General features: G+C 36.6%; 1 protein-coding gene across 1 annotated transcript in view; it reads right to left on the bottom strand.

Annotated features, from left to right (window-relative positions):
- BICC1 (BicC family RNA binding protein 1) overlaps positions 1–25,620 on the bottom strand; it is a 115,185-nt gene that overhangs the window by 44,617 nt on the left and 44,948 nt on the right. Inside the window, exon 3 of the mRNA XM_030030993.2 lies at positions 13,887–13,956. Coding sequence (XP_029886853.1) covers positions 13,887–13,956 — 70 coding nt within the window. The remainder of the gene's footprint in view (positions 1–13,886; positions 13,957–25,620) is intronic.

Genomic DNA, 25,620 nt, shown 5'->3' with positions numbered 1-25,620 from the left:
TCGTTTTGAGTGTAAACTGTGTTCTGTCACCTTGATGCCAGTTGCAAATTTTAAATACATACTATCCCATCAATTAATCATCAATGAAAACACTGCTCAGTGTGGGACAGTACATCAGAATATCTAACAGAAGGAAAGATACTACATTTCAATCATTTTAAGGATGGGAAGTCACTGGGCCTCCTTAGGTTTCAGGCAAATTTCCTGCAAGCAGGAAAGAAAACAACAAATACTGGACCCAAATAGTCATGTTCAGTGGGTTTTTCCCTTCCCAGAAAGCGTATGCTCATTCTGAAAGTTTAGATTTGAAGTGACCAAAGGTATATCTATAAGCAAGTCAATTCATGCTTGTAATTCTCCACGTGACAGTACCCACAGGCAGAAAAGCTAACATGAGCTTAACTTCTCACTGCACTCCATTACAATAGAAACAGGAGATGAGAAATATACATAGAAATGTATTTTGCACATGTATAGCTTAGCATAACTACAAATTTATTGCTAAAACTCTTGGTGGGAACTGTTTGGCACTGCAATATTTGAAGCAAGTTCCACAAAACAGCTTGCATTTTCTTGAAGCCCAGTATTTTCTCAGCTTACTTTCTCCTCCAGCGTTGTGAAACCAAGCAGTTAACATTATTTGACATTGCCCTAGACACAAATCTAATAAGCTGGATGACAGTTGCACTCAAATTTAATCCTTTTTATTGCAGTTGTCTTTTACTTGCACACATTCTAATTCTGTTTTGTGATTTTTAGTAGAAAGTGCCAATATCCTCAACTCCCATAGACTAGAAATTAATGTTTTGTGTTCCCAGTATTTTAAATCATACATATGTTTTGATGCAAGACAAGACATCTGTTAAACGTTTAACAAATTGAAACTGCAGTCATCTAAATTGCATCTTTATAGAAGCTGCACAAAGATACTAGAGATGAGAATAGTGACATGTTAGATATTTAATCACTAGTCTAGGAGAGTAATGAAAAGTCTGCACCAATACAGTGGTGTTTACCAGCTTTTCCCCGGGATATTCATCAAAAGCAGGAACCTCAGAATTGTGTCTGATCTCATTTCCAAGACAGGATATGTATTGGAAGTCCATGCCAGGCACCTATGAACACTGGGCTGTAATATTCCTCTCCACTTCTTGGTATATACATTTTCACCCAGTCCTTCCACCACAACTTCCTCTTTCCACCTCCCATCTGTTTTCCTATTATCTTTATACCATCTTTGGCACTTACTCTTTATTATTCTACTCTTTCAAAAGCCTCATTTCTTTAAGACTCCTGCTCTAACCTCACATTTCCTGCCATTCGTTTGCTGAATCACATCCACCTCTTTCCAAGTGTCTTCAGTCTCTTCATCAGTCTCTCATTTCCTCTTCATGTCTCTCACTTCCCCCATTCCACTTCATTCCCAACTTTTTCCTTTGCCACAGCTTTCCTCCCATTAACAAGAGATCATTTGCCTTTCCGTTTCACAGGAGTTAATACAGGGAGTATATGTTGCCAACAGTCCTCAGTGACTAGCCTTGGTTGGTAAGCATTGCCAGATGGTATCAGGCACACTAGTTAAACTATACCCCCCAGCAGCTTCAATTGCTGCCACACAGCCAAAACTACAGGCTACCAGAGTTCCCAACAAGCATTTACCGTAAAATAACAATTATTTTGTAACTGCTAAAAATCTGGGAAATAAATAAATAAATAAATCACAAGAACACTATTTATGCCCCGGATTTTGTTCTCTTTAGATCTGCCTTGCTTTACAGGAAATGTTAGTCTTGCCAAATAATCAAGGAATAAAGTGACTACCACAGTTTATACAAAGTTAAGTTTGTACAGATGAAAAGCTTAAAATTCTGAAAACCATATTACAGTTATTTTTCAGATATTCCCTCCTACTGCTACTCCAGAAGAATCATATGATTCAAATTATAGTTTCCAGAGGAAGTCATTAAAGAAACTTTCTATCAATGATGGTTTTGTATGTTTGCACTTGGTCTTTGGCACAGCTCAGGCTATGTTTAGAATGCACAGTACAAAGAATGTTTGATTTGAAACCAAAGTAATTTATAAAAAAAAATCATCAGAATTTCATTTCTAATACAAAGAGATTTGCAGAGACAGGATGATACTCACTCACATTGTAATTCTAGACAGTTTATAGGAGTTGCACAGGTTTGAAGAGGGGAATGCAGTAGCCAGCCCTACCTGCAAGTGCTACTGTCAGCAGGAAAGCCTGGAGCATCAGGTGAGGCACTAGCTTTGTTTGGGGAAGATTGGTCTTTGGATGTCAGTTACAGAAGTACAGTATTAAGAAACTGGAAAGACTAAAACATTTTTATCGGCTACAGAATATCACACATTAGGTATTCCTTCAGAGTATAAAAATGTAGTGTTCTCCCCAGTAATACTTGTGGACATACGGTTCTGGGAGGGTTTTTTGGTGGTGTGGGGGTTTTGGGGGTTTTTTTGTTTGTTTGTTTTTTAAAACTCTTGAGAAGATCCTTAAGTGGGTGTCTGCTATGCATGCTAGTTTCTCCATGCTTTTGAAAGCTGTTTTGGGGTTCTGGCCTCCTCCACTCAAGCCATTTTTGTTCCAAATCAAAACAAAAATTTGAATCATGTTTACTAAACTAACACATCATTACCATTCACTGACCAACGCTTAATGTGTAACTGATGTGTTTAAATTAGCATCCTCAACTAGGTTTGCAATAAGTTTTTCATATTAGTGTCGAAAGTTTGCATACAACAATGCATTAGATCGTCATCAAGAACTTCAACATCCTTGAAACTTTCTGAACCATTATGATTTCAACACATGGAAGCAGGAGTGAGTTATACTTAAAAAACAATCAAACATGACACTCCCTTTCTCAACACTTCTCCAACCAAACCCAGGAAGAAGCACCTGCTGAAAACCAAAACAAAAATATACTATGGGCTTCAACTGACATTTGACACCAAGAGTTTATCTTCTCTTATGAAAAATCCTAAAGAGTATGAATAACCTCTTCTCTAAAGGAAAAAGTATTAGAACAGTAATAGTTAACAGATGCCATACAGCATTACAAGCAGATGACTGCAGCCTGCCCAAAAGCTGCATTCTAAAGCCTGACAGACTAAAATACTTAACTGATTGATAGGAATTATCTCACCAGCATCTTCTGTATTCTGATGATTGTCACTGATGCTACAGGCTATTAACGCATTTTGTAATCTTATTTCTTTCGAAAATGCCTATTTGATTTACATCAGAGCAAGATCAAGTCAGATAAACCACTTTTAAGCAATTCAGACACAAGTTACAATCCAGCATAATTAAAGACATAAAATAATTGAGGAAGTACTTCTCCATCTTATAAAGAACTTGCAAAATGCAGGTATTCTGCATTTCAGGTTATGTAACTATTCAGGTTTTTTTTCACCGAAGTTGCATGATTTCAAGAAAAGCTTCATAACATGCCCCATTGATCAAGTTAATCCATTTTTACCTATGGGGAATATAGCATGAGTTTTGCTGCAGAAAGGTCAAGCACAAAATTAAGTTTAATGCCATTCTAAGAATAAAAAACTTGCAATTTTCCAGATCATGTACCAAATCTGACTGAAATTTTATGAAGCAACTCAGAGATAAGAAATGATCTTTCCTCCCCCCTCAAATCTTGTTAGCATTTTCAAGAAACAGTACAGAGCATCCTTTATCTCCTGACATGACTACCTTCAATATGCAGAAACATACCATTGTGAAACTGATGTGCTTCTAAGATATGAGCATAATTTAAAAAAACTCTACCTATATACACAGTTGTCAGCTGGACAATTACATAACAGGATGAGTCTTTTTTCTAGTTTTTAGCAAGGTCAAATAAAAGCTGCAAAGGAATTTTGCTCCACACAGAGAGAGCTGACACAGAATACCCAAACCAATGGTTCTGTTGTCATGGGCACCAACAAGGAAAAGGCATTTAAATGCCAAGATTTTTAAGAAAAACCTTTACTGAACTTGTATGAAGTCAGACCTACAACTTTATACCTTGGGAACCAAAACTAAATAGCTTTAAGAAAAATTCTACTGACAAAAGAGCACAGGCTGCAATAAACCAGCAGCCCTGAATGCCCTCTCCGTCAGTGGGTTTGACACCAGGGCATGCCAGGCTGGAGGGCTGAGCTGCCTAGCAGGTAGCTATGGAGCCAGAGGAACAGACCTTAAGCATGCAGTAAGGCAAGAGAGATAAGACCACAACTGCGCTGTTTAGCAGCAGTGAAAACAGTTCTGTCTCCCCTGATTCCACTTCTAGCATAACTAGTTACTAGTCTTCCCTTTAGAAGTACTTGGAAAACAGACGACCGACTGCACCATTATTGTTATTCCCAACACACAGAATAAAGCTGTCCTAGGGGTACGGCAATCAAAACTTATTGTGCTTATTGCTATTATATGAAGTTGTCTCAAATTGATGTACTAGGATTCCATTTCCACTTACGGATGGGAAAGGCATGCAGAGTAACTTCAAAAGCTCATCTTATAGCACCTTTTTGTTGACCTCCGTGTAACCAGGTAGATTGCTCCTCTCCTGAGGGAACAGGTGCCTACAGCAAAGTCATCAAATCATCACCTCCACCTACCTTACCGGATCAGTTATTGACAGAGGACTATTTCCCTTGCCCTGTAAAGATGGTCATCCACATGATCAAGGGAAGGCGCCCAACAGCACCGCAAGAGCCTAAACCAATCCTTGTATCAGCAGCAATGGTAGAGCTACTGGCAGAGTTCCAGCTGGTATACAGTAGGTTATTTTCTTTGTAAGAAGCAGCATGACATTGGACAATTTGAACCTGTATTTCCATTCACCTGCACTGAAATCAATGCTGAGACAACAGAAATTAAAACTTGATCATGGACCAATACAAAAGTTATCTTTGTTTTTAAGCCCTTGAGCATCTAAGCACTTCAGAGGATTAGGTGCTTTCTTTGCTGCATCACTTTACAGCCCTAGTTAAAGATGATAGAACAGGCTGTGGCTGTTCAGAAGCAGACATCACTCCATATGTTTTGGGCTCCTATCAAGAATTATGGTACAGCCTTGCAGGACAGATGGCACAATTTTCAAGAGCATCTTAGTGGATTAGAAGCTAAAGTTTGCCAAAAAGCTCCATATACCAGGACTGCAGGCCTCCAAGGGCCTGATTAATTCCTCCACCCCACCCCCATTTTTTTTTTTTTTTCATTGAAGCTTAAGGCTCTAAAGGCAATTTAGTGGCTATTCATAGCACTGAACTTAAGGTAGAAAAATTAGTTGATTGCATCCCATGTTCACCCTCCTCCACTCTATTTGTTTGGGTTTTTTTGTGAGAACAGCAGAAGCTACAATTAATTATTGTAACTAGAAATAGCACATGAAGAGATGAAAGTACATCAAGAACAAAATTTGACCAAAACTATCTAAAATTACTGTTACAGTACTTGTTTCATTAACAAGTATGAAGTATTTGATAGTCCTTGTAATGCTGTGTGACCTTCTCAAGTGGGGCTGGCTTAGCATTTAAGACTGACATGCAGAATAAAACTCAATGCATTATTGCATTTACAGAAACACAAACTATGAACTCCTTTTACAGTAATTTACAGTAAAGAGTATTTTCCTTAAGCTTTAAGACTGGTAAGTTAGCTACACAGATATGTACTGGCAAGCATACAGGCAATTCTAGCATATTAAGCTATTTTCCATTATTCACCACATTATTTTTAGGCAGTTTCAGAGGTTATATATGCTTACGAATGAAGATATTGTCATTTTAGAAGTGAATGAAATTATAGGAGGACTTTTAGAACTTATGCACATGAAGACTTTTAACACACAGTTTTACATGGGCATATTCTTTAGAAAAAGAGCTGGATTCACTTTTATATTCAAAGAATTAAGATCAAATCAAGGGTAATTAAGACATTTAGCCTTTCTAAAAAAGTGTTTTCATGCAACTTAAACCACCTCTGTAATATACAACCTTTAATCTCTTAAAAAAAAAAAAAAGGCACTGATGCAGTAGCTCAAGTTCACATGAAGATGTAAAATTCCCCTTCCTCCTGCCCTAAGATTTAAGTCCCAATTTGCCAAGCAGAGTGTATATAATAAATACCAATTGATTTGAAACATTGCTATGTTCAGATTGCAGCCATAAGCTGTCTAAATCTATATAAAGAAGTCTGAGAATATTCTTAACGTCAGTGTCCATATTCACAGAGTTGCTTATTTTCCTCCATTATATATATAAACATATGCACACCTTCACATAGACCTTTATTTTAACTTTCCAGATACTGATCTTCTCCATGAAGAATTCAGTAATTCAAACAAAAAAGCTGATATTGTACTCCCTCACTACATTCATACAAACAGCAAAAAGGATCATACACAACCAGGCTAGCCTGCCATGATCGACTCGAGTTTAACAGAGTACTAAAATAGGTTAAAATATTTTCATCTGGTCATTTTTTGAAATGCCAGTTTTATATACGTAGATGAATTAAAAAAAACCCTATCAATTCCTCCTTACCATTTGCTTCTAGGAACACTTTTAGAAATGGTGTTATGATATTGTCCAGTATGTAACCATTATTGAAAGCAATGCACAGGGACAGAATTTATTACAAAAGAGCTCTTGCCGTTTAAATCAATGGGTTTTCATAGCCCCATATTGGGTTTTGGATTGTGGGGAGGTTGTGGGGTTTGTTTGCTTTTTTGGTGGTTGGTTTTTGGTTTCTTGGGGCAGATTTATTTTTTTTTTTTTTTTTAATCAAAAAAAGCCAAACAAACAAGAAACACTACCTCCACACCCACAATCAGAATGAGAAGGTAAAAACCTCCAAACTCAAGAAGGGTAATTAATAGATGCTGTGTTGCCAGTAACTTCAGTTTTTCCACAATACAGCTAGTTCCAACTTACATTTTAACAAAATCAAAACAAAATTACAAGTAGGCATAATATATATGCATTGTGAAAAAGCGAAAAAGAAACTAATCTCTCTTCAGCCCAGAATAATGAAGTCATTTAAGGAAAACACAGAATTAAAAAGCTGTGTTATGGCTCCAACAGTATTAAGTAGGGATAACATGTACATGTAAAGCCTGAGAAAAGGAAAACACTGAAGACTTTAAAAATAAAGCAATCCTAACAGTCATTGTTCTATATGCACACACACATACACAGCATAGCATTAGATATTTAAACTGCAATGTCTTCAGTCTTGTAGATGCCAAACTGCTGGAAACAGAGTCTACAGTTTTCAACTTAAGGAGTTACATAAGACAAAGAAGTAAATAGCCTAAACTGTTAGGTAATTTTTAGTTACTTTTATGCTTGTTTGACTAAACTCAGACTTGGACAATTTCTTGGGGAAAACTTCAGATTATGTAACTGCACTTTGCAAACATGCCAGTCTCTGAAGTACACCAAGCCACCTGGTATTTATAAAAAGATTAAGTATGTAACTTAAAAGTTTAGTAGTGTATACTGAAATCCTTGTAGTATTTCAGCAATCCCACCAACAATTGAAACCAGAGAAATCTATTAATTTCTCTGAACTTTGCATTTATTACAAAGTATCATCAATGCAATGAGACAGAATCTCCTGAAGTGAGGGTCCAAGACCACTTTGCGCCACACAGACACTTCACTGTACTCAAAGTTTCTCAACTGCTGCCTCATTAGGTTCATTGCTTTGCTTAGGGGTGTTTTGGATTGGTGGGTTTTGGGGGGTTGTGATTTTTGGTTGGCGTTTGGGTTTTTTTTGGTGAGGGGCAGAATCCAGAGACCTCCAGACACATTAGAAGAGGTTATGATGCTGTTTAAAGCTCACATAACTCCTAGAGAACAATGCTGCATGGGCTTATTAACTCTTCCATTTTCACTGACATTTCATCATAAAATATTGGGTTTGAATATGACCACTGACAATGTCTTACTTGCATCCATTAATACACTGGAACTAAGAATGTGAGGTGTTCTCCACAGGTTTTTTGCCACGTGTTTCACTGATATTTCTACTTGGGAAAAGCAGTCTCTCCTTTGTACAAATGTGGGATTCAGCTCGGTTCCAATACTGAAAGCAACGTTGCTTAAGTCAGGGATGCATTTATGTTTTAAGAAATGATATAATCTCTCCATGGAACACATGTGTAAATTATGAAGTGTCTGCACATGGGACAGTAAAAACTGGCAAGTACAATGCTGAACTGCTCTTATGTTAACCACTTCTCCATGTATGATATTTTACTATAAGAGGTTTAGCATCAAAAGTGGTTTTCACTCTTTTTAAAGATTTTGTTGACAAACTAAATTGAGAAAATTAAGTACTTCTAAAGAGAAAAAGAAATTATCTGAAAATCATAAAATCAGATTGGAGATTTATCAGCAAACCTACACCAAAAGAGTAAATAACCCCGCATTGTATTTGCGCATTCATAAGGCTGCACAGCCTGACACTACATCATCTCTCTTCTCTCCCTCCCTTCTTCCTCTCAAAATGTAAACTTCAGCTTTTATTACAATATTGGGAAACAATTGAAAGTTGACTTAAAGGTCTGAAGCAGCAAACAGAGATTACATTTTAGCTTATTCTTGATATCTAAGGTAGTAACTTGCATGCAAGTTTGGCCTTAAGTTCACCATGTAGTTACATTTCTGTTTTAACAAAAAAGTAAGTCTCTAGCTTTTGGAATGTGCAAAACTCTTCCCTTGTGTCTAAACAACATTCAAATAAATGGGAGCAATATTTTACTAATTTGGTTGAAGACTCTCAGAACAGTTATTTACCTTAAATATAATATTACAGTTGCTAACTTTATTTTGCATATTGTCTCAGCAGCTCAAGATGCAAAGAAGGAAATACTGGACTCTGCTTGCAAGATAGCTTGCAAAAGGCAAAGTTTAAGATAAAAGTGTGAAACTAAACTGCCAGGCAATGAATGATAGCAGTGCCCACTGCTAGTTATTGCTGCCTTCTTTCCAATGTCTTCAGTGCCACTGTTTCCTCTCCTCCTGCCATTCTCCTTAGATGTGAATCTGACACACTATGTACTTGACTTGCCTTTGAGATATGCTAATGAAAAACAGCATGTAGTAAATGTTTTTATAATAGACACTAGTTTAAATTTTAAAAAAAGTTACTGAAGCTTGATTTTTGAAACAGAAGATGAAAGAATAAGTAAAAAGAAAAAATCAGGTAAGAAAAAATTACACAAACAGAACATAGACTGAATTTTCTTTTTCTTAACCAACTGAAAAAGCATCAGTAGTAAGGGGGGGGGGGGGGGGGGACACCAAACCAAACCATAAACAAAAAGCAAACAAAACTCCAACAAACCCCAAAACAGAAACAGCAAATGAAAGAACAGGTGAAATTAAATAAGAGCAGCTCAAGAAAGAAAGAAAGAAGGAAAAAAAAAAAAGGAGTGAGTAACTTCAGCAGGTGATGCACATGAAGAGCTGGAGATTGTAATCTGGAGAAAGCAGAAGAGTAATGAAAGTATGGGAAGAACAGGAAGAAAGAAAAAAGAGCAACAGAAGTTCAGTAAAAAAAAAAAAAAAAAAAAAAGGCAGCCCTTTTTTAAAGCGAACAGTGAAAGAGACCCCAGAGTTATCCCTGCTCTGTAAGCTCAATTTACTTCACATTTCCCCTTACCACATTTTTTAACCTCCCAAAATTTTCCTTGCTCCAAATCTCTGAACGAATTCCTGCCTAGAGCCACTAAGTTTCCAGGAGCTGAAATGATTCTTAGGCTGGTTGTTACCCAAATGCTATTTCAAGGCTGTCTGCATTCTGAGCACATGCATATCTCCATAACTTCTTTATGGCAGTTGAAATACAGAAGAACACACTTGTATGGGGTGAGGAGTGGGAATTAAAAGAAGGAAAGAAAAAGAGTAAGGAATACGGGTGAAATCTAAACTCATGTATACCCATTTCCTAAAGTTCCTACAGAGCACCTTAAATTACCATCAACAAGCACTGTTGCTGAATAATGCGACTTTCACCTCCTTCCAATGCATTAAGCTTTCGAGATTCATACAACTGTATGGTGAAGCAGACTGAGGATACAGTTTGGGTTAAAACAGCTAGGGTTAAAACAGCTAGCAAATGCACAAAAAACTGTACCCTCTCCAACAGTAAAAATTATCTATGGTTAGTTTTAAGCCATCCTGGTCCCCTGTGTGACAATATGAGCACCAGTGACAGACAGCACAGCAGAAAGGGCTGGACAACAAGAAGAACAGGAGAGCAGGACAGGTCAGTATTTTGGGGAGGGAGAGGGAAAAATGTTAGCTTATGCCTGCTTTGAAAGTGTTTGTGGAGCTATAGCATCTGACCATTTAGGATTTGGCAATCTACTCTAAACTTTTAATACCATTGAATAAAACTTTAAAGGACAATTAATAGCATTCCTAAGGAACAGTAACCATAACAAAGTGAAAAAGTACGTTAAGAGTAAAAGGGGAATGGATAGAAGAGTTACTGTGTCTCAGTTTGATCTTTAATTCATTGGACTACAGAAGATCTGAAACCTCCAGAACATGATTTTGGTATGCCCTGAACTCTTCAGCATCCATGCAAAGCAGAGCAGACCATGCCAGCGCCGACTGTTTCATTACTGCTGGACAGGAATCAGTCGTTACAGAAGTGCTTTAAATTGTTCACTTCCCTCTCTGAAGCCTTAATGTTATGGGATCTCTTTGTCAACCTGAAAAAATGGCTTGCTTAAAGATGCTACTGGAAGATTTATAGCTGCTTGTGTGTTTTCTAAACATGTATTTCAAAATACTTTAACCCTCATCACACCTCATCACTAGAGCAAGACTGGAGCATCTGGTGTTCATTAAAGCCAGGAAATTCCTGTTTTGCTCTTTATGAAACTGTTGAGAATTGATAATTGATTTTTTTAATTCTAGCCTTTGCAAAGAGCTATTTTAACAATTTCATATTAAATAATAAATTTTAACCAGCAAGTTTTTTGAATTCTGCATATGCTAAATCCAGACATTAGTCTTTTGCAATTTAAAATGTTTCAGAAAATATTTATCAAGTTTGAGTTAATGAATTATCATTATGATACTCAATATATAGTATTTTGCAATCATCAATTTAAAAGCTGTAATCTGTATAACACAGAAAAGGAAAAATTTAGCAACTGGCTGGTCATCTACTCCTAGTGCTTCAGCTTCACCACAGTAAATTTTTTTTTCTGCAAGATCATAAAAAGATTCTGGGTTTTGTACAGAACTTAAACTTCAGATCCTTGCTGAACCTTATTATGTACACCTTGTGTGCAAAACTCAATACCTCTGTGTTGAAATTAGAAGTAAAATATGTCGTGTGTCCCTATTGATTTAGTATCAACGATCTCAAATTAAAAACTGACAACAGCAGTGAGAAAAACACCACATTAAGCCCCAAATGTTTCATGATAGACTGAACAACACAACAGAAACAACAGCACAGCTAGAGGTATCTTCATAATGATAGTTTTTCCCCTCATATTTTGGGAGGAAAGCTGTGAATGACCAAAGGCCACAACATACATCCACAGAATGTGAAGCTACTGAAACTGCAGGCAAATTATACTGAAAAATTATATGAAAAATCTATTATCATTTGATTATGATGGGTACAGTGTATGGCTAGGATACAAGACAGTCCATCTGTAACTGCTTCTCCCTCACTGAATAACTGCTTATCAGGGACTCAGTTCCCAGCCAAGGGGACTGGGAAAGATAGCGTGTTCTGAGTTCAAGTCCCCAGAGAGCCAGCCAGTTATGTGTTGCAGACTCTCCCCTCAATCACAAACTGTCATTAAGTGAAGCTAGAGTATGTTAAACACTTAGACTATTTTCCCTATATAAACAGCTGCTGTAGCTGCAAACGGAAAGTTACGGAATTGCAAACAATTGATACCAGGCATAAACACAATATATAAACTACGCTTTATTTCACAAGAAATAGGAACCTCTAGGTTAAGGGGTTCCTTGTACACATATTGTAATTTACTGTGTTAGGTGTATATATACACACAGCTTCCCAGAGCAAAGCTAGCCAGAGAGCAAAAGTCTTAACTCCAGAGCCACCCTGCAGTCCACAGGCATTTGAAACATTTTTTTAATAGTGTAGCGTATTGGTAAAATGCCTAGTTTGCAGCCCATCACTATCTAAGTTTCTTTTGGCATAAAGACTTTCCAGGATAATCATTCCCACTACACATGCACTCAGTATACCCAGCTGTATTCTGTGTTGCCTCTCCTCAATTTTTACTTTTATTATCAGCTCATAACTTTTAGCTGTTTTATTTCCCCAGTTATTCAAATTCATTCCATATAGTGATAGATCGTCACCACAAACCTAATATTATCTTCCTTTTGAGATCACTAATAAAGAGGTTAAATTAATCTACATATAAAGCTGCTGCATCTCTAAGTACTGATCCAGAATCCCAGTCAGCCACCTCTCTTATCCCTCTTTCCATAGCCTTTCATCCATGCTTTTCATCTTCAGAACTAAGTTCATTTACATTTGAAAGAAAATAAGTGCAGGTATTGCTTTATTTCTTCTTTTCTCCCCTCAAAAGAACAACAAACTCTCCTGCCTCAGTTTCCTGAGGAGCTTTAGCTGTGTATCAATTCATAGCACCTCCGGCAGAAAGTATGCAGAACAGGTAGAGCACAGGTTTGCACAGAGACCTTGTCACTCTTGCATTACTATAAACATTAGTTCCACATATGAATATATACATACACGACACCTGCATTTTTCTCCAGTCTGAATTCTTTCCCCACTTTTCCCCTCTCAAGTGAGATCTTTTTCCATGCAAGTGGGGAAAAAAAAAAAAATTAAATCAATTTGTACTTCAGTACCATGTGGTAAAGTACCTCAGAGACTGAATCTCACTTTACACCATAAAAATTTTATTAATCCTGCACCTTTCTAAAGAGATTATTTTTCTTCTCACGAGACCTTCAGTTACAATAGTTGTTAGCCCACATCTCCACCTATACATTCTAACTATAATGTACAGAAAAATTATAGTTGAACTCCACTTTCTTGGTTTTTAATATGTAGCAGCCTGAACAGAAATACATGCAATATTAAAAAAAATCACTCCAATTTAATTTTTCCTGCAGAAGAGGAATTAAGTATTACTTTCATTCAGTCACAGCTATGATTCTTTAAGAACAGAACTAGAAGGCTTATTTAAAAAAAACAAGATGTTCTAGATTGTATGCTTAGTTCACATTAATAGGCTGTACTTCCAAAAGAAGTGTAATTTAAAACTCATAATACTGGCCATTCCTAAGAAACAGCTCTACTTAGGTTTTTTTAAAGAAACCAAAAAAGCATGCAAACTCTCTCTGTCAGGGTCACAATGAGTATATATTGTTCTAACTGGGCTTGACCAACACACATCTTTGTACTCTATAGAAACAAACAAAAAAACCCACAGAACACCCACTGATCTACAATGTTACCAGAAAGACTAATTGACTTTGGCTGCTGTAAAATAAAGAAACCATTCAGATTAGATGCAGAATTACACAGAAGAAAACACACATACTAAACAGTAAGTACAACAGTATTGAAAATAAAGTACTTGCAAAAGTACTTGCAGAAGTGTTAGCTACTTCAAATGGGTTTGCACATCAAATACCGATATAAAGCTGAGAGAACTTCAACAAGAAATTCTTATAAAAACAGCAGACTGAAAAGAAAATATTTCAGGTGTTCAGTATTGATATGGTGACTCTAAAGACAGAATTGTTTATTCTGTGGTTTTACTACTCTAACAACTAATACCATCCCATAAAAAAAAACCAAAACAAAATACCTTTTTTCGATTTTGCTCCAATCTTCAACTTTGATGGCCAAGCAATCTGTGTATTTGTTTCTTCCATAATCTGTTAAAAAGAAAGCATATATGAAAATTTTTTATTGTTCTCCTATGAAGTCAAAAGTTCATTTTTGGAAAAGATGGTGTTTACCATTTTTAAATCTGTTAACTATTATTATTTATAAATAGCACCAGTCATTAACTACTTTTATGGTTTTCTTGAGAAGAATTTTTGTCTGGTGATAGGTGGAGCCAAGTTCTGATCATTCAAAAGAAAAAAACAAAGAGCAATCCAAGACGCTCAACAATTTCCATGAAGTTCAAATGACTGCTACAGCATGCTCTAGGTCCACCTCAGAGGCAAATTCAAAGCTTTACAATTCAATAAAAATATTTGTTTAGTTACCTTAAAATGGCTTCTAAGTAAAGACTATCGAATTTAAAGCAGTCCTTTTGAGTCTTCGTAAGTCAAGATACATTGGTTTGCCTTCACAAGTGGGTTTTTTTTTGCCTCACGTTTACCTTAAAGCAGCTTTTCATTGTAAGCCTAACCAAGACTTCAAAAATTTACTTCTTGGTTTAGCAGTTCAGAGTAGAGATTTGACAGCATTTGTTACACCACAGTGTGCAACCTATCTGTAAATCTCCAACTAGGCAACAGGGAAAAACCTTACCCACACAGACTTTGAAATTCATGTAGTCGTTTGGCTCAATGTAGACTCTCATTCTATTGCTGCCTTTTAGTGAATAAGTCCACTAGCCATAGGCATATTATACTGAAATTTAATACTGGCACAGAGCTACAGAGCATCACTAACACATTTAGTAGTAATATAGGATAAGGAACTGAATGACACCAAAGACTTCATATATTTAAATTGAAATTCAGTTCTAAGAAATGTTGGGCATGTCTACTGAGACTAAAAAACTTTTTTTATATTGAGAAGTCATCAATAAGTATGAGGAGGTCATACCTCTCATCACACTTGAGATGAGAGTACCTGATCATCACGAGTAAGAGAGTATCTCATCATCATGAGGACCTGATGAGAAAGATCTGCCCATATTAGTCCATGACAAGATGGTTGTAGGATGCCCAAGAAATGCATCTAGATGGTTGCAGGATGCCCAGAAAATGTGTCTATTAAATATCATGCTAGGCTGCATCAGACATGGCATTTTTTAATAAACATGTTGATTATAGAAGGCCCTGATGAATTTTCACCTGGAACAAGGTGTCCAGTTCTGTTCACACACAGACAAGATTTTGTACAGCATAAGCAAAAGGGTCCTTGCTCCTTTGAAAATTTCAATAGCTTACTATAAAAGAGATTAAGAGCAAACAGTTTGCTCAGCTTGACTAATGTCAATTAGAAGGGGCCCTAGAATCACAGAACAAGTTTGGAAGAAAGGGACCTCTAAGTCCAACCTCATGCTCACAGATGGGCCAATTGCAGTTAGGTCAGGTTGTCCAGGGCCTTGTCTATCAAGCTGTCACTACCTCGAAGGAAGGAGATTCCACAGGCTCTGTGCACGCTTATTCCAGTGTGTGGCCACCTTTACTGAGAAATTACTTTCTCATATCTGGTTGAGTTTTCCTTTGCTCAACCTTTATCGTTGTTACCCGTACACTTTAGGAGAAGCCTGACTCAGTCTACCTTCTAACCACACACAGGGTAGCTGAAGACTGCTATTAGATCCCTCACCTCCTCCATGCTGAACAAACCCTGCTCTCAGCTTCTCTTTGTACGTCAACTGCTCCAGGCCCTTGATCAACCTGGTGATCATCCACTGGGGTCACTCTCACTCGTCAGGATCTTTCTTGGGCTGAGGGGGACATAACTGGACAAAGTACTCCATATGCAGCATCACAGTAATTGAGCAGACAGGAATCACCACTTCCCTTGATCTGCTGGGTCATACTATTTCAGACAGTGAGTCTATGTAAAAATACATAGGGGGGGTAAAAAGTATTAAGATTATTTAATGCATATAATGGTAACATAAACAAGTGGTCACTGTAAACTTAGGCTGTAAACTTGAAAAAACCCTAAATCAGAAGAACTGAAAAGAATATTTGGTTGTTCTAAGTCGGAAACAGGTAGGAAAGGCAAAGGAGAGAGAAGGAGAGAGCGCTTTTCAGATGGCAACTCTCAGTGTCTGGTTCCTCCTGTATAAAGAGTATTTGTTTCAATTTCCTCAGACTAAAAAAAAAAAAAAACAAAAAAACTATTTGCCTTCTTTTGATTGCTGATACAAATGCGAATTACAATACACAAAAAGCAGACACTATCCAAAAAAGTCAGCTCACCAAAACAGGGGGGCCGGGGAAGAGATTATTAAGCAAAGCAGCACATTTTAGTACTTCTAGTCATCTGCAACAAGTGTAAGCAATAACAAAAAAATTAAAATTCCAAAATAATTAGCCAAGCCACTTCCAAGAAGAAAATGAATGCATTAAGAAAACAGCTACAAGACCAGTAAGTTTTCCATAATAGTATAATTCAGAACTAAAGCAGACTCCTCCAGCAGTTCTTAATTCTTATCTTCTACATCCAAATCCCTAGGACATCACAACAACTTCCAGATTAGTACACCATGTGGAAAAACTGAAAGTGTCAGCCAGACTTCATTATACTATATTTTTGGTTTCAGCAACTATTGGATAATAAGTTACAGCTGAAATAAGACATTTCCAGAAGGGTGAAATTCTATCAGCAACATACACATACTTTTCACAATTTTCCAAACCAGATGTGAAAAAAGCTATTTCAAAGAATTCACTTGTGTCTAATAGAGGGCTTTGGGCCAGGATTATTCTTAATTGTGCAACAGGCAATGAAATACACAGAAAATAGCAAGGCATTAGCTAAAAGGAGAAGGGAGATGCTAAAACAAAGAATGGTGCAGGACTGAGTGAAAGAAGATTGAACATAAAAGAAACTGTAACAGAGGAGACAGAAGAGGAGTGAGTGAATGTCATTCAAGACAAGTGTTACATCCTATCAGTCCTTCACCCTCTCAATAAACCTTGGAGACTTCTGTCTTAAAGAAATTAAATCCTCCCCATTTCTCATCCTAAACCAAAACAAAATATAAGCCCACAACTTCAGAGATGCGCACATTCTGGGGACATATGAGAAAAATGCATATGAGATCTTCAAAGGAAAAGAAGTCTGACTGCCAGCCACTGAGATTTGGCCACCTAATATCCTTAAACTCTTTGGAGAATGCAATGCTAGAAATTACCACATTAGACCAAAAAGACGGCTCAGTTTGGTCACTACAAAGACAAGTTTATCTCCCATCTTAGGCAGTTAGGCAAAAAAAAAGTCTGGATGCATTTAAATGAAGTGCATTTATTGAAGTACAAAAATGCTCAGAGTATGTGCTGGCTTTCAACTCCAAGCAGTAAACTATGATAAATTCCAAGCTGATTGCAATAATCATCATTTCCACAATTTTGAAAACCACATATTATATTGGAGAAAAATAAAGTAGTTTTTGCTGCAGCACTTATTTTTTCACCAGTGAAAATAATTTATCTTGCCTGTAAAACAATTTGAGAATTTTAACTACCTGAAAAGCTTTGCAGTAGAAAGTAACTTCTAGCTTTATTTTTGAGAAATCAAGCCTTTCATAGGAACCCTTAAGAGGAATTTAAACTGTATTGCTTCCTTTTTTAACAAGTTATTGTATTTATTTTATTATTTGTGTATCGTATTTATTTTAACAGAAGTGTCACAAAGCTCTAGAAAACAAGAAACTGAGGTTTTACTACCACTGTTAAACTTGAAGGTAAAGATGATGTTGAAAACTGTGCAACAGTAAAACTCTACATAGCGTAGATCACTGCTGCATCAACTTTTAGTTCTGTTTTACCATTCTAACCCAGGCAGTTTTAAGTGCCAGAATTTTATTTTTTTTCCTGAAACAAATTTGGAATCATGCCATAAAAACCTCAACTGCATGTTGCAATGGAATAGTTTTATTAGTGAAAACTCAGTGTTATGCCACATACCCTGAAAACAGCAGTACTGCTCTCAAATGAGCAAAACAGAAAACAGAACTCACTTTACAAGTAATATACATATAATACATGTATTTTATTTGTATAAATACTTCAGTTAGAAAACTTTTAGAGGAAATTCAACCTGGGGGTGACTGAATCGGAGTTCATGATCTCTGCAGAACAGCACCTCTACTTAGGTTTCCTTTCTTTTCATACAAAGTGATAGGGTTTATACTCATCAGAACTCTCCCCGCCTTGAGGGATCAACTGACCAAAGGCAGCAGCAAGATTTAATCCCACAGTAACTAATCTCATGCTTCTACTCAAAATGAGGAAAATGCTAAGAAGTTTTCTATCTACATCTTCCCTTCCTCTCCTTTCCCCAAGAGAAACTGTAGTGTTTACGTAGCCAAAATATGTAAGCTGTTCTCAGTAGAGAACATACAGAAGATGACACAAGATACTAGAAGATACCAACAAAACAAACAAGACTGCCCTGACCCTGAAAAAACTGGCTCTAGCTGCAAATCATTGGGCCTTCAAGAAAAAACAACATTTAGCTGTAAGGCAGCTGGAAGAAAAGCTTTTGGCTTCCTTGTATTCCAGCTCGAAAAATTTATAGTTTAAACACTTTGGGGAGTTTTTACATTAAGACAGTAAGAAATTATTTTTTCTGACGTTGTAATTTTTGTTTAGCTGATTTTGGATGGAAACTGGAATGCCCTGAATGCAAAAAACCAACCAACCAAAACTCCCCAAAAGCCCACGAGCATTTCAGAATTCAAAGGAACTATTTTACATGCAGTAGATGAAAGAGAACAACATATCAAACAGACCTTTCTTCATTTAAAACAAGCACATTAAATGAACATAGTATTCTTTACAGTTAGTGTTATCTATTTCTGATCTTCCCACCTTTGGGATTCATGCATCTTGGCCATTTCTGCCTCAGTTCTTATTCACAGCGAAAGTACAAATGGGTAAGAGGAACCTGCATCTACCAGTGGGTTTCTGCAATTTGTTGAGCTGAACTTGAGAAAACCATGAGCTCATTCCAACTGAAGTGACAAAAGTAACTCTCAAAACTGCAAGCATAACTGTCAAAAAAAACCAGTTTGTTATTTCATCAATGGAAAAACCCTCTTTTTCAGTGTGAAGAATTAGCTTCCTCTGTTTAACCTTGCTTAATACAACAGAAAATATAAACACCATTTTAACGAGTATTTAGACAATGAATAAGCAAAGATGTTAAAAATCTTGTAAACACATTTAAATTATGTTTTTGGAACAGGTACATGTTTATCTTAATCTATATCTAAGAATATCTTTCTTTTTTTAAAGACTAAAACCAAACGGAAACACTTAGGTTTAGATCAACATCATCGATGGCACTAGACACTTAAACACTCGCAGTACTGCAACAGTACCTTATTTTCAACTATCAAACAAGACAAATCCTCAGAGACCCCTTAACTTCTTTGCTACTTGGAATATTTCAGAGACTACACTCCATTTCTTGTAAGCAGACTACAAATCCTGTCCATGAGCCTGGTGACAAATGCTGAAAGCTGAACCTGCATGAAGTATTTTAGCAGACCAATTGGGTAAATTATACAAAAGAAAATTAAGCTGAATAACTACACGTGATCACATCCATGAAAATAAAAACCATTATTGTCTGAGGCAGCATAAAACACAGGCAGATGAGAAGCAGGGGAGGGAACCAAGTAGTGATTCTTCTAACTTAATTAATCCTTCTAGAAGTGATCCAATTCCCTCTAGGGTACTGGAAAAAATAACGATATCCTTCTAGATCTTGGTTTTTACTCAGAAACCACCTCTGAGTGCAGACAAATTACCACAAAGCATACAATCAAGACAGGACCCCAGCTATATTCTGAATGATCTTTAGTCACTCTTCACATCATTCTCAATGCTACATTTACACACCTCACACAGAGAGCGTTTCTTAGTATAAAATCATCTTCCAGCAAGACAAAAAGGTATGACCAAATAAGATGCGATTTTTCCAAGCAGTCTGAAGTTAAAAATTGAAAAAACTTTGATGCAATGCTAATGTAACAAGTCAAGGGAAAAAGCAAATAGGGAAAGAGGAGAAAACTACTGTGAATTAGAAAAATAACAAAACCACATTGAAGTATGAGACAAAAGATACATGGCTGAGCTGCATCAGTGCCACCCCCACACCCCCCAAAAAAAAAGTTGCAAGGATCAAGTTCTCTATCAAGAAGATATGGGGAAGGGACTGGAAATACCAGGTAGACGCTGTTCATTTGTATTTCATGAGCACACCTCAGAGCTACAAGTATAAGGGCACCTCTATAGAATTATTATTGGCAACATGACCATCTGGAACTTCAAAGCCAATTGCATCTGCAAGTTCAAGACAGCTCCTAATCTCAATTTTAACATAGCATCAATAAATATCCTTTTCTTCACTGATATAAGATAAGAACTATAAAGTGGTCGGAGCCAGAAACAACCCCCAACATGTATTACTAAGAAACAAGTGTTTTCCAGTGTAACTGTGTACATATAAAAACTACTACAGATGAGAAAATCCCATGTGTCAAGGTAGGATGAGGACAGGGAAGGACAAAAAGGATTAGAAAAAGAATTATTTACATAAAGGTCACGATAATAGAAATTCTCTAAGTAGATGTTTGGTAATCTTGTTTTGAAGTTGAATCTCCATAAGGTTAAAGAAAACACACCAATTCTTTATGGATTACCATAGTTCGCTAATTTTATGGAGGGTAACTGGTACCCAAGAAATATTTCATGCACAACTGCTGAAGGGAAGGTGACCGATTGTTTTGTTGCATCACTGTATCCATCCCCATTTTTAATGGGACTGTTTTCTGAGAACCATTTTTCCCCAATCCTCAAGAAAATTTGTTCCATCAATTTTACAGAAGACAAAGATGAAAGTTACTGTGTAAGAGAGCATAGAAAAAATGAAATACAGGAATATCAATAGTAAAAGAAAAAGTAGTACCATCATAATGGCCTTTCAAAACTTGACAAATATGTTTTTCCATAAACGTGGAGTATTAATGGGAAGATAGTTTTACTGTCATAAACACTATTTTTGCAGATCCAAAACAGTCAAGCAGTTGCTGTTGTGGGTGCAGAAAACAAGCCAAGCATTATGTCGATATTCTACTAAGCTCTGCAGGTAGAAAGATTCCAAGATTCCTGCCATAAACAGCCATCCTGACTTCTCCCAGCACAACTGATTCTTGGACCCCACTGCATATCTTTTTGCTCTTCTATGGGTACATTTTAATTGCTTAATTATTCACAGGGAACACACTGTTTAAAGGATAAAATGGAAAATACTTAAGCAGTGAGGTTAAATCACAATGCTGGTTGAATAACCTGAAGATGAAATAACTGCAAAAGCTTTGTAAATATGGTTTTGAATGATAAAGTGAGCTTTAAAAACAAAGGCTGTAACAAGTCAGATTTTTTTAAGCATCAAAACCACTCCAAAGCCAGGTTTTTACAAAAAAAGAGACCAAAACATGATGGAACTTTACATCATGTCATCCATCATCCGATACAGATTTTTAAGTATTTGTTTTTCCAAATATTACCTAAAATATTCTTCAGGATACAAAATTAATTCAGTAGTTAACTGAAAATACTATGAGAGATATCAGAGTAGTCTGATCACATCTTACCAGAAGATATACATTGTCCTCATTTTGTGCCTGTTAATTTTTCTTTACACCTAGAAAAATCTTAAGTAGTGAAATTGGTTAATATAAAACTGACATGTAGTACTGTCTTAATCTCAGCAACATCTGTAAAGTGGCTTGTTACTAGACACAAATACTTATAAGACAGATACAGGTCCTTACCCACCATCATTTACAAATGCACAGAAGCTGCATTTGATACCAACAGTTTCTGCTAAAGTGTCCGGTTTTCATAAATCAAGTGCTCCAACTGCTTCAACTGAACGAAGTAGCCACAATAAGTGAACAGGCAACTCAACGAGTATTTCTAAATCAAACTGAATATGAAAAGCATAAGCTTGCATTCTGAACACAGCTTTAAGAACCATAATGAAAGCTGGTGCTGTGCACAGAATATTTAGAAATTTGGAGTTCCAGCTGATGAGCAATTTTATTTTGACAAAAAAAACTTTTTTCTTTCTAAGAAGAGACAGACAAAATAAGTTCAACATAAACACAGTCACAGTCTTGATGCAAAATGTGCTTGTAATTAACAAGGCAAGAGTACCAGGGCAAAGGGATTAGTTATCCACTTTACTAACTCTCACAAAAAAGCCAAAATTCAGTATTGTAGCTTTCACTTCTTAAATTTTTAACGTCCAAATAAGCATTTCATTTTAGAAAATGAAACCATTACATGTACAATTTAATTCAGTATTAACCAAATGATGACATGTGACAATGTTAAAATCACACCTCAGGATGACTTGTAAAATCACACACACACAAATTTTGTTTCACAGACATAAAATGTTCATCTTGCACCTTCTACTTTCAGAGAAGTCATATTACTGTGGCTCCCTCAGTATGTATGCATTTAGAGCAACATAAACAAATTTACAGTTTATTTGAAACATGGAATATAATTTGCATGAAAATTTTTAAAAAATTCTACATAAGCAGGAGAAGACCTGAGCTGAAGAGTCACAGTAGACAAGTAAAATTCTACATGGGCTGATACTTAATTTCTTCTTCTTCTAATGCAGAAGTGGTGAAACAGCAGTATCTGAGGGGATGACTAATCCCTGAACATGAGTTTTGGCAGCAAGAACAGAGCAATGGGTGTAGCTGGAACCAGAAGAAGTATTATATTTAATGGTTTGTTTTTGTTTTGAGTTGGGGAGAGGAGAAAGCAGGGGAAGAACGAGGATGGGAAGGAAGAACAAGACACAGAAAGGAATTATGTGAAGTTACCCAGGAACTGACAGTGTGAATTCAGCCTCTAAAACTGGGGAGGCCAGAGTAAGCGCTTGAGATGCCAGAGCCAGAACACATCAACAGTACAGCATCAAAGACGACTGGATTTGGTCAGGAAACATGGGGCATGTAAGAAGTTAAAAGAGAGGAGATGACAAAACTTAGCCCAAAGCTCGGTACAAATATGTAGCTCTTTTGCAAGTCTGGCCTACGTTTTGGGTATAGCAATGGATTCCTATCCTGAGCCCCGTTGTGGTGCCACCCCCCCCCCCCCCCCCCCCAGGTGGTCTATATATGAAATTCAAAACTAGAATTCACTGTTTATATTACAACTACTCCTCTAAAAAGAAGGCAGTACAATCTGTCTGACTCCACAGTATTAATGCTACCTTACTGCAGGTAAGAGCGAGGGGCTATTTCTGACCACGAGCAGATGGCTCTGGGGCACCCACACATCCCAGGCTAAAACACCATTTGAGTTTGCAGTTCGTGCTCCTGTGTGGCAGAAAAATAATCTCCCATGCAGAGCGGCGGCACAGTGAGAATTAAAACCATAAAACCTAGAAAAGCCTTTTAGTAAGTTTGTTCTTAACTTAGACTGCTGACACCAATAGTTTACAGGTAAGTGTAAACTATTTAAAAATACAGCACAAAACGATGCATTGGGAGGACAAGGATCTAGCCTCAGTTGTCTAAGTTTCTGTACAGGAAGAAGCATTATGAAAAAAAGTGCCTTCCCAAGTGCAAGGACATGAGTGCATGTGTCTCTTCTAGAGTAGGCGTACCCGATTTTGCTATTTTATATTCCAACTGTCAGAAACCCCAAAGCACATTTTTCGAAAAGTATCTGTATGTGACTACTTGCCTAGTCCTTCTCCCCTAACTTTACCTGTCTTTGAAAGGGTAATATTTAAATTATTTTAGAGACTATCATATGGGATAACCTGTATGGGTAAGGTTCAATACTGCCATACATGTTTCTTTTCATTTACTCCACTGAAAGTAATTTGTTTCAATACTGCAGGAATTTGATCTTCACATACTCATTTGTCCATTAACTTTATTAAGTGCCAGAATAATTTTATCCAAAAAAATTGAAGCATTTCTGAATTTTCCAACTAATCTAGATTCAGGTATAAAAAGGCAATAGAAGGAAAACATGACTGTTTCCCATTCGCATACTTCTACACAGCTTCACGTCAAACTAAGCAAAATACTAACATGCTTTCCTCCAGCATCTCATGACCAGTAATTTTGTGGTCTGCATGTACAGACTTTGAGACTTCACAAAGAAGCAAGCAGGCTGTTTGTTGTCAAGGACTATATCCCAGCCCAGAATAACTCTAAACAAACTTACCATCTTCACTAGGTATTCACAGCTATTCCTAATGATTTTATCAAGAATTAAGGCAAGCATGTGCAGGATGAAGTAGTACTGAAGCTACAAGTTAGAGGACAAGATTAACATCATAGGCAATGTATTCATTTATTCATAGTTTTGATCAATGGGTATCAGCTGATAATACTTCAAAAAACTAATTAACAGATTATATGTAAAGGCAATAAAGACAGCAGAGTAAACAACATCAGCTTTACAAGTCAAACTTTCAGGCTATAAATAAAAGCTCTAATTCAGTAAAGAGCAAATTGAAGAAAGCTACCTATGCAGGTATGGCTTCAGAATGTACATCGTTTCCTAATCCATTAAGGTGTTTTTAGCTTAGAAGGGAACACATGCATGCATGCACACAAACACTACTTTTTTTTTTTTTAACCTTCACTTTACCTGAAATGAACTAAGAAAGATCATTCGTAAAACAAAGGTCTTGTTTAGGCAAGCAAGTATTGCAGTATTATTGCTGGGTCCAAAAACGGCACTAAGTGAACCTTCTGCAACAATAACGTTTACAGAACTTTGTACTTACTTTACAAATACAGCAAATAAAGTTAAGTGAGAAGAAAACTCTACCAATCAAACGCCCTTACCTGTGGAGAAACATTGAAGTCCTTCCTTTACTTGACTTGAATGTTTTATTCACGCTCAATGGAAGTATTAATCAGAGGTCACGGGTAATACTTTCACTTTAAATAAATGACTGAAAGTATATACAAAAATATAAAGGGATTATCTAATCATGAAAAAAAAAGAGCTATAAATGTACCTGTATGTACAGCATTAGTGAATTCTACACAAGTAGTAGAAAAAAGGGGAAATTTATTTAAGAAAAAATATTACTTAACAATGAAGCCCCCACAGCACATCGTTAGAGACACCAATATGCAGCCAACTCGTCTCTCCAAAAGCAGAAGCAGCAAGTCTCCTCCCTACAAATCAGGAACCCACTGTATATTATTAATTTGTATCATTCTCATACTCGCCTCCTCTTTATCTTTTTTTTCAGAGAAAGAAAAGAGTACAAGCATTTCTGAGGACTGAAATCCTTTGTCTATTGTAAGAGAGAATTTAACTTTCAGAGCAAAAAGGATTAAGCATCTCAGTCGAGACTGTCAAGACAAATTATTCCTTTTCTTTTGCTTTACAATGCAAGAGATCCTGCACAAAATATTAGGTACAGCAATAAGGTGGTGTAAAATGGAAATTCATCATCAACTAAAACTTTGATTCACTTGGAACTCAGACTGAGGTCCAAGCAGCGATGTAGAGAGTCACTCAGTATAATACTACATGATCAAGATCCCCACTGTTTCTGGCCAAGGGAATTCCTCACAAGCAACTCAGCAAGGAAAGTTGCTGGTT

The sequence above is a fragment of the Aquila chrysaetos genome, chromosome 11 (assembly GCF_900496995.4).
Source record: "Aquila chrysaetos chrysaetos chromosome 11, bAquChr1.4, whole genome shotgun sequence".
NCBI lineage: Eukaryota > Metazoa > Chordata > Aves > Accipitriformes > Accipitridae > Aquila > Aquila chrysaetos.
The sequence above is the reverse complement of the archived record's forward strand: the minus strand, read 5'-3'. Positions and strand labels throughout refer to the sequence as shown.